A 10443-nucleotide genomic window follows, 5' to 3' on the forward strand; every position below is an offset into this window, starting at 1 on the left:
TAAGAAGAAGTGGGTGTCTGGGGAACGAACTACGACCACTGCATATATTATGCAATATCCATACGAACCGAGCTAAGTTCAAGGGGACATTATTCTTACTATTAGTCTTAGTCAAAATAAAAGTTATTTTCGTTATAAAAAAAGATAATTGATTTCCTTATCATTATTGAAGAAATGCAAACGAGGCTAGCTTCTTGGAAAAACAGATTGTTAAACAAACCTGACAGAATAACTATTGCCTCATATATTCTTTCCTCCATTCCATCTTACTATATACAGATTGTTTGGCTCCCTCAACATTTGTGACAACAAAGATCAAATCATCCGTAATTTTGTTTGGAGAGATAGTAACAACAAATGTGTTCACTTGGTTGGTTGGAAGAAAATTGCCTACCCAAAAAATCTAGGCAGTTTAGGAATCAGAACAGTTAGGGAAAACCAATATTCGTCTCCAAAACTTTGGGTGGATTTCCTCTATAATAGGCATGTTTTTGGGCATAAAATCATGCATGCTACCACTCATCCCCAAGATTCACCTGCATGGTCTTCCATCATGCATGCTAAAAATGCTCTCAAAGACGGTTTCTCTTGGTGTGTGGGATCATGTATTTCTTCATTTTGGTTTTGTCCTTGGAGCTCCCTTGATTTCATAAGGTCCCTTCCTCCTTAAATAGACATCCACGACTTGCATTCGACAGTTAGAGATGTGATCTACACCAATATTCCTCACACTTAGGTTTTGTACTCTCACCTCCCTCCTTTGGTAGCCGATTTTATCAATAACATGAACATTAAGTGTAATCCCCCTGTAAAAGATTCTTTCTTTTGGACTCCTAAAAAAATGGTACCTACACTACTAAGAGTGACTACATTTGGTTGCTATCCCACACAAACACGATAACTCATTTTAATTCTATTTCTTATATTGGTCTTGGATTTGGAAATTAAAGCTTCTGGAAAAGCACAAGTTTCTTTTTTGGTTGGCCTGCCACAACTGTGACCCTACTCTCCTTTTACTCAACCATAGAAATATTGCACCATCGGCTATTTGTTCTCGTTGTGGTCTTGATGACGAGACTTTCCTACATTGTGTTTGTGATTGTAACTTCTCTCGAATCATTTGGCACCATGATGCGAATTTCTACTCAAATATGGATGTGATAAATTGGTTGAAGGACAGTTTTATGGGTCTTCATTCTTTCTTCTTTGTTGCTACTATTTGGTGGGCTTGGCACCACCAAAATCTTATGTGTTTAAGCAATGAGAATTGTCTGCTTAGTCGTCTCTCCTATAACATCCATAGTACGGTAGATTCTCTCATATCTTGTTTTGCTCCTAGTTCCAATGATGAGATAGTATTCAGGAAGTGGAACAAGGATAATAACTTTTGCATCATCCTTAATGTAGATGATATTTGTTTGGGCACCCTCGTGAGTAGGGATGGGAATAGGCCAAACCAACCTACAGGAGCCTACGACCTAGTCTACGACAGATCAGACCAGACTTTTTTCTTAAACAGAGAAGGCCTGGGCTTTTTTAGAAGCCTATTTAGCTTAAAAGGCCAGCCCACGAGCCATTCAAAAAGCCTTTTAGGTCGGCCTATTTAAATAAATATGAATAATATTATTTATTATTATATTATATTTTGTATTTTTTCAGTAATTTAAGCTTAGTAGTTTTTTTTTGTATATTTAAATATATTATTATAAACTAGACTTGAAATATGATACAATACATAGTCAAATTCATTAAAAACTCATATTGATTATCAAAAGAGAGTTTGATCTAATTGATATATTAGTTCGCTAGTCTATTTAAACTTATATCACTTTGCTTATATAAAGATGTTCATATGAAATAAGCTTTTAAACAGGCTTGCAAGCCATATCAGGCTTTCACAAGGTCAGGCTTAGGCCTTCTAAAAAATTGGCAGGCCAGGGTCAGATCTTACAAAGCCTAACTCGGCCTAGCCTATTCTCACCCTACTCGTGAGTGCCGACTTTGGAGGAGTCATTCAAAATAATGTTGCTTTTATTTATCAGTTTTTTTTTTTTAATATATTCATGACTCTACTGACATCATGTATACTAAGTTTTTTGCTATCTACTAGGGTCTAATTATGGCTAAAAGCTTAAATATAATTGAGCTCGTTTGCTACTCCAACTCTTTGCACTGTATCAACCTTCTTAAAGGTTCAACAACGAAGTTTCATGTCTATGTGGTCTTGATTCAAGACGTGAAGGATTTAATTGAGCAGACCAATGTCATTGTTTTCCATACTCTTAGAGAGGATAATCGTTACGCGGATATAATGAACAAACTAGGAACTCTGTTGTATCATGTGATTCATGCCTCTCTCTCCAAGAAGATCTCTTGTATTTTCTTAGAATGGATACAACTGAAACTTTCTATATAAGAGAGTAGTCTCTGTTTTTTTTTTGCTCGCTGTGCGTTTCTTTCCTTTTTGCATTGTAACAAAAAAAGATTTATTATTAGAATGATATAAATTTTTTGAAAAAATTGGAAAAAGAAAAAAATTATTAATTACAAAGATTTAAACTTTGTATACGAAGATTAAAAAGTTAAGCTTGCTACCGAGCTAGCACCTAAGTGTGAAATGACTACATGTTCGATAAACTGAAATAGTGCTTGTGCGTGTATGTATAATAATAAGAGATTAAAATAAGAAAAGTCAGCTTGTACGATTATTTGACAATTGACAAACAGTGAACAACACGTCAAAAAATAATTATATAATGTGAAACTTACCTAAATAATCTTCATACATACTATAATTGTCACAAAAAGCTTCGAATATATGCTATTATGTATCAAAAAAAATATTGTGTCTGTGTGCTGGAGAGTATGATATTATTATTATTTTTGACAAAAAAAGTATTATATGATTTAATAAATGATAAAATATAATATTTGCCTTTTTAAAATATTATGTGAGATTCATACAATCTAGTGAAACTATTTAAATATTTTTTTCAACAAACTAAAATGATATATTATAAACAACGATGAATCACCCCGCGCGCAAAAGATGATGCAATCAAAAATATTTACAAAGGAAGGTGCCACAACATCAGAAGCACCAACAAGAAAACTGGAAACTAGTGGACGCCCATACACAAGAGAGGGTGTTTCCATCAATCATGATAAGTGGAACTAAAAGCTGTCTGTTTTGATTTCAACCAAAGGAAAGAATTTAGCTTAACTTTTTCTAGGAGAGAAGAAGGATTACAGGCCGCATTATTAAATACATGGGTTGTTCATTTCCTTCCACATCACCCAAACAGAAGCAAACCATATTACCTTTAGGTGGATATGTGTAGATCCAGGTAAGCCAGCCATATGAATAAACTGATTAAGGTGATGTCGAAGCTCACCAGACATAACTGCTGAAATGCCTAACCAATATAACGTTGAAAGCCAAATAGAACTAAGAACATTACATTCCAAAAACAGATGTCTAGCCGTTTCAAAATTACCGCAAGTTGTCAAACAGGTCGTGTCAGTTGCTGGAATAACCTGCCGTCTTGCCAAATTATCTTTAGCAGGCAATCTATCACGAAGAAGACGCCACACGAACAATGACACCTTTGATGGAATGAACTTGTGTCAGACGTTATCAACCAGGTACCTATCAACAGGCACCCCTGAAGTAGTAAGAAAGTGATATGCTCCACGAGCCGAGTAACCATGAACAGGATCAAGTAACCAAAAAAATAACATGTTGCTAATACTGTTCAAAATTTTGTTTGTGAAAAGATTATTCATCACACACACATGCATATTGTATTTAAATTTCTTTTAATAAAAATATAGCATTTAAATTTAAAATTGTTAATATTAATAATTGAAAATTAGTTGTTGATAAAATCTCAGTTTTTTTTTTTTTTGTAACTAATTCATTCTACTCTTCTTTGGACAAAATTCACTCTACTCCTGACTACCAGTTTACACAAAATTTAAACTAAAAAATGTTTTACAAATTCATTCTTTTTCCAAGAAGGAGATGAGAGTATATTTTTGAAGGAAAAAAAATCTAAAATTGAACGTGTAAATACATCACCATTTTCCTTTCATACACGTCATTCATATGATATTGACTTTGACTTAGTTTGTTTATTTGATATAAATTGATAACACACGACCATGTGAACCGTGTTGAATCCATAAAAAGTGGATCACCAAGTTAGGATATAAAATTAATATTATTTAGTTAACTTAATTGCATATACTTTTGCTTTGCAAGTTAATTATTTGAATTTAATAATCTATATACCGCCACTAGTGACAGATATACATGCTCTACATTATAGTATATATGCATGGGATCATGGTTAATTCTTCTTCAAGATCAAGAAGATTCTTGCAAACTTAATTAAGCTAAGCTAATCTATTTCATTTGGTGGAGATTATGATGGTAAGTCAAATTGCTTCATTGAATTTCCTTTTCTTTCTTTTTCTATCAAAAACTCGACTTTCCTAAAGTTCCTGAACTATATTTTCTCATTAATTAATTTGATCAACGTATTTATATACATTTTTTTTAGGAACGTATTTATATACATGTATATATGGTTTATTGCGTAATGATGATGCATTTTTAATTTGCTTATAAATGGTGCAGCAAACGATCGTGATTGAGTTGCCACTCCACTGTGCAAAATGCAAGAAGAAAATATTGGCCATATGCACCACTGCTGATGGTACGTGTTGATCATATAAAAGTGAAATGTTTTTTATTGAAAAAAAACATGCATTATTCAATATATATATATATATATATATATAATCAATTATATTGGTCCAAGTAAAACTGAACTCAAACCGCTTAAATAAGGTCTCGGGTTCAAACCTTGTGAATGATAAAATGTGGTTAAGAGGGAAGACTCAACTAAAGGTCAGTCGGGTTCTCTGATGAAGATTAATCATCCTCGAAAAATCAGAGATACTCAACAACAATAAGTCAATAACATGAAGACACAAAAGATGCAATAATACATATTTCTTTATTCAATTAAAATGTTTCACTATTATATTTTTCACTTCAATATTAGGAACTAGTGTAATATTGTTACTAAGGTTAATTAATTTGTGAATGATATAGGTGTTACAATGGTTACTTTGGAAAGGGAAGGAAGAGATAGAGTGGTGATTAAAGGAGAAGATGTTGATGCAGCAAGGGTGACTGAACATTTGAGGGAGAAAGTGACCAGGCATGCTAGACTTGTTAGTGTGACCAATGATGAATAAACTATATATAATGTTGCTTGAAATATGTGTTCAATATTCATATGTCGAAAGGTGATTGTTTAGTTGTGAAAATTATCCTATTCACAGAAATGTAGTCATCAAATTGTTTGTATCGTTTTGATTTGTAGTAATTTTTTATGTTATATGTCATATGTAAGGAATGTGTTTCTTTTAACTGGTATAAAATAGTATTTGGATATTTTATCTTATAGAAATGCATAATGAACTTATTGTCAACTTTACAATGAACCATTCCCACTTCAATCAAAACACCACCTTACTACACAAGTGAAAATGGAGGGGGGACCAACCACCATGAAACACTTGACATTCAAATGTACATACGACTACAGTCTACAACAACCAAATCCTTTTTTACTATATATATCCCTATAGTCCCTAAATATAAACACTTTTTGCATTGTTAAGAAAAATTAATAGTAGTTTTTTTTTTGACAAATAACAGTGTAGTTAATGTATCCATAATATGTATGAACCTAATATACAATTTACATGTGTATACATTAGTTTTAACTTTATAAAAAATGTTAACTTAAGGAACCAAATATATAGTAAAAAAAAGTATGTGTCATCAACCTCTTAAAAGTGTAAAAAAAATATTATTTTCAATATAATATTTTTTTTGTTATTTTGTGTCCCGCAAACATTAGGTAACATAGCCTAGCTTTTTATACTCCAAGATACTTGATGGTTGTTAATTAGATGTTTATTTGAAGGAAAAAAAAAAATGTATCTAGTAAATTAAAAAATGGCTTATAATTTAGGTTCATTTGTTTTGTCAAAGGAGTGCAAGTATTTGACACCAAAAGGAGTATCTATCTGTCAGAAGGCACCATAAAATCTTATAGTGCATTAAATAAATAAATAATGAAATAAAAACTAATATTTCCCTTCTAGGCCTTTTCTAGCTTTCTTAATAGTTTCCTCATCCAAATGTTCATGTGTTTTCTTTCTTTTTATGATAGATTAGATAATATATAGTAAACACTAGACCTTTCACCCGTGTTGACGCACGGGTCATATACATTATAGATGCATTATATTGATATTATAGATGCAAATAATATATGGAAAGTGATGCTCCAAAGTGAGTGTGTAGAATTACAGTACAATGAATTTATTTGACCTGTTCTAAGCTTAAATCAGCCAATGCTTAACCATACGGCAGAAGCTAACAAACTCCCTATATTTATGTTTAACCATTCATTATGACAGACGAACACTAACATTAACTATTGAAACTGATATCAACAGAAAAGCAAGGAAATCATGAAAAACAGTTGGTGTGCACATAACTAAACATGATTGAAAATACATGAAAAAGTATCATTACTTCACTGCTAAACTATGCTAAACTAAGTGAATCTGAAATGAAATAGAACAGATAAATAAACAGAGTGAAAGGATTAATACAAACTGTTTTAGGTGTAAGGATTGCTCTATCTTAAAAGAATTCCTTTTCATGCATGTTATCCAACAATGGAAAAGTGGCTGAATTAATTCTACTCAACTATCCAATTAAACATTGGAAAACAACAAATGATAGGTTGGAGATATGGTTGCATGAGTTAAATGAGAATGCTTACATCCAACCAAAAGTAAGATATGGCTGCATACATTAAACCCTATGTAGCACAGGCTATTTAGCAAAGGGGACAAAGTGTGATTTATACAGTTAATGGTGTTCCCCTATGCCTTGAAAGTGTAATATTAACTAATATGCTATAATCTGTGAAGCCCAGATACGAGATACGATACGGATACGATACTGCACTGATACGCCGATACGGAAAAATTTCAAAAATCAAGATACGATACGGCTGGGATACGTTAATAAAAAAAAATTATATAATTAAATGTACTATATAATTATAACAATTTTTTTAATATGCAAGTATATTAACAAACACATGAAACCAGGCTCGTAGCACATTAATATAAATATAATATTGACGATTAAGAAAATGAAACCAGGCTCGTAGCACATTAATATAAATATAATACTGACGATTAAGAAAAAGGGAAATATGCAATTGGTTGTGTGGTGTGGGTCGTACTGGCACCAAAGAAAGATAAAGGAAATGTATATATATTATAGTAATATAATATTTTTATTCTTATTTTTTACAAAAAATAAAACAGAAATCAAAATAATATAAAAAACACAAGTATCCGTGCGTATCGGGATGTATCGGAAAGTATCAGATTATTATTTTTTTTTAAAATAAAATTTAATATTTGGATACTCCCCGGATACATATCGGGAAGTATCGGGCAGGTATCGGTGCAGGATACGCAGGGGATACGGTACGTCATCCATTTTGAAGTATCTGGACTTCATAGGCTATAATATATGTGCATGCAGATAGTATTTTTGCGCGAATCAATTTATAGTAGGGAAGTGAGACTACTAATAATTAATTGAAGCTATTCAGCCAACTGTAACTGAACTTAATCATCCAAAGCGAGGGGACAAAACGTGAGAAAAACATTAACAATGTGTTTGGTTACGAGAAGAAAATAAGAAGAGAGAAAGAGGTGAGAGAGAGTAAGAGAAGAGAGAAAGAGGTGAGAGAGAGTGCAGATAAAGAAGAGAGAAATGTTGACTATTTTTAAAAGTACAAGAATGTCCTTGAAAAAAATCCTCTCATCAAATTATTTTATTTTTATTTTAATTCAATTAATTAATTGAAATGCCTCAATTATTAAACTGAATTTATTTTATTTTTACTTAATTATAATTTAATCAATAAAATAATTAATAATTTATTAATATTAATATTAATTAAATAAACCCAAGAAAAAAAGAGTCACATGATGATGTAATAACAACAACATAGGCGTGTTGCACATCACAAATTAAAAGGTAAAAAGGTAAAAATATTAAAATGAGCAACTTCTCTAGACTTTCTCTGCAGTTTTGGAGAGAAGAAAAAACATGTGGGCCCCATCGCAGATTTGTCTCTCCTCTCTTTCATGTGTGTGCCAAACAAGAGAAAATGCTAGTTTCTCTCCTATTTCTCTCTCTTCAGCATTTCTCTTCTACCAAACAAAATGTAAATGCTATCTTCTACTATGATCCATTATATTCATTGGGAGCATATGACAAAATATAGTATTAGGTGTGTAGATACATATGAAAAACTAAATTGATTTGCTTTTAAAACCGTATGAGAATTGAAGACCCCTCAACCACATTATATTTGAGACCTTTATAGTTCACCTTATTGTACAATTTTCTTTAAAGTTAATTAAATATAAATACAACTATAAGTTAGTTTATATATTTTGACGTACCACTTTTGATAAACATGACTCACTAAATATCAAAGGATCACATGAAAGACCAATATTATATAAAGTTAACCTAATTTGTATAAATTCGCTCACTTAAATTATATAAAAGATGAGCATCAAGGTAAATTTCGTTTTTTTTTTTTTGACTAAGCATGATAATTAGTCAATCACTAGATATTATAATTGGCAAATTGCAAAATCCTTACATTCTAAAGTTCACCTATTGTCTTTCTGAATACCTCTTTAAATTGGTTAAGCTTATTTCAAAGATGTGTGATTATTAATTCTTGTTATTTTTTCCCTAAGCATGACAATTAGGCAATCACTAAATATTAATAATTATAAAACAGAAAAATAAATTGTAGGAGTTAAATCGGAATATCTATATAGAAAGAATATATATATATATATATATATATATATATATATATATATATATATATAAAGCAATAGCAGCAATGAAAGTCCACGGAAAAAACAATATGTATTTTTCTTTTTCTATTTGTTTAAAAGATTAAACAAAAGGATTGGCAAATAAAAGTGCTAATGCTACAACCAGTCCATAAATAGTTAAAGCTATTGTTTTTCTCAATATTGATATAAATTAGTTAACTTCATTTTAAAGATGTGTGATTATTAATTTTTATCTTTTTTGGACTAAGGATGACAATTACGCAAATGATAAATAGCGTAATCGGCAAAATAAAAAGCCTTACATTTTAAAGTTCATAAATTGTCTTTCTCAATACTTTTATAACAAAAAACTAACTAATTAAGATCATTCAACATAAAGGTACAATTTATTTGGTAGCAAGTACATTTAAGCAGTTTCATAAAGGGAGAGACATCTGCAGAAACACCAAAATTGCTCTCAACATACAACGCAAAATAGTTAGTTTGCAACTGACGGAAACAGAAATGACTAAAAAACATAAAACAATAAAAGTCTCATATGGGACATGATGCGACCTCCATATCATCATCTTAATACATAACAACACTAAAGAAAAGCTTCTCATTCCTTCCAACATAAGGAGCACCCACAATAATACGCACACCATCTTTGAACCTTCTAGCCTTCACCATGCAATTCCAACCACCACCAAGCTGAAAGTTTGCATCACGCCCACGAACGTACTGTAATGTGCAATCCCAGATATTGCTGCACTCGTCCACCAACTTCAACGAAGTGGACCTTTTGTGCAAAACCAGCTGAGAAAAACCCATGGGGAATAACACCTTCATTTTACAAAGTTCAAACAATTAGTATATGACCAGCTAACAAACAATTATCAAACAGATTTTTTTTATAATATACCAGAATTCCAGACTCAATTTCAGCAGAAGTAAGTGTCTTCTCATAGGTCACTTGAAAGTTAAACTCATTATGAGTGAAAGGCCTTGGAGCAAAAGTGGACAGGTTAGATTTGTCAATGGAAAACTTCATAGGAGGACTGAACGTAGGAATTCTCACTTTGATGTCATGCCTGTTCTTGATACTGATTTTGAACTTCACTAACCCTACAAAGACCAATGTTACCCATGAACCAAGTGGTAAGTTGTAAAAATCGCGATGCATGTGTATGCGAGGAGAGTATGAACATCGTTATGAGCCATTTCTTTTCTCACGTTAGGAGTAATATGCGGGTGAAAATGGTTGTTACTGAAGGCTATTAAATAGGCAGAGGATTTGGAAGAAATGGATGGTTGCATGTGTTGGAACTACAAAACACAATGAATGTAGTTAGAAGATGTAAAGGCATGAACCATTTTGCTTTAGTGGGATTGTTTTTGGGGGGAAAATTTGAATTCTGAAAATGATTACCAAGTAGCAAAGCATTAAGTGTGGTTAGGTGG

The 10443-nt window shown here is 31.8% G+C and overlaps 2 protein-coding genes and 1 pseudogene across 3 annotated transcripts; 2 read left to right on the top strand and 1 right to left on the bottom strand.

Moving 5' to 3' along the window:
* Window positions 1–10443, top strand: part of LOC120580697 (cytochrome P450 71D10-like) — a 63038-nt pseudogene that overhangs the window by 16034 nt on the left and 36561 nt on the right.
* On the top strand, window positions 4303–5477 carry LOC11437105 (heavy metal-associated isoprenylated plant protein 47). 2 transcript variants are annotated; one of them, XM_003617672.4, is made up of 3 exons: window positions 4303–4435; window positions 4643–4721; window positions 5123–5477. In XM_003617672.4, the coding sequence occupies exons 1-3, from the start codon at window positions 4430–4432 to the stop codon at window positions 5266–5268; spliced, it is 231 nt and encodes a 76-aa protein (XP_003617720.1). In that variant the 5' UTR covers window positions 4303–4429; the 3' UTR covers window positions 5269–5477. The 2 variants fall into 2 exon arrangements, with proteins under 2 accessions (XP_003617720.1, XP_024640932.1); XM_024785164.1 differs by lacking the exon at window positions 4303–4435 and having other exon boundaries at window positions 4634–4721.
* Window positions 9382–10415, bottom strand: LOC112421968 (uncharacterized). Its single transcript, XM_024784380.2, has 2 exons — window positions 9905–10415; window positions 9382–9825 (listed from the first exon to the last, which is right to left on the bottom strand). Exons 1-2 carry the CDS (start codon window positions 10163–10165, stop codon window positions 9571–9573), a joined length of 516 nt encoding a protein of 171 aa, XP_024640148.1. The 5' UTR covers window positions 10166–10415; the 3' UTR covers window positions 9382–9570.

This window comes from Medicago truncatula, chromosome 5, assembly GCF_003473485.1.
Source record: "Medicago truncatula cultivar Jemalong A17 chromosome 5, MtrunA17r5.0-ANR, whole genome shotgun sequence".
Lineage (NCBI taxonomy): Eukaryota > Viridiplantae > Streptophyta > Magnoliopsida > Fabales > Fabaceae > Medicago > Medicago truncatula.

What these genes read in the sequence shown, in the direction of transcription:
- LOC11437105 (XM_024785164.1), top strand. Translation starts at nt 4,634, where the DNA reads ATGGTGCAGCAAACGATCGTGATTGAGTTGCCACTCCACTGTGCAAAA. An exon ending in CATATGCACCACTGCTGATG is followed by an intron (nt 4,722 to 5,122) that starts GTACGTGTTGAT and finishes TGAATGATATAG; the next exon opens with GTGTTACAATGGTTACTTTG.
- LOC112421968 (XM_024784380.2), bottom strand. Translation starts at nt 10,165, where the DNA reads ATGCATCGCGATTTTTACAACTTACCACTTGGTTCATGGGTAACATTG. An exon ending in AAATTGAGTCTGGAATTCTG is followed by an intron (nt 9,826 to 9,904) that starts GTATATTATAAA and finishes TGTAAAATGAAG; the next exon opens with GTGTTATTCCCCATGGGTTT.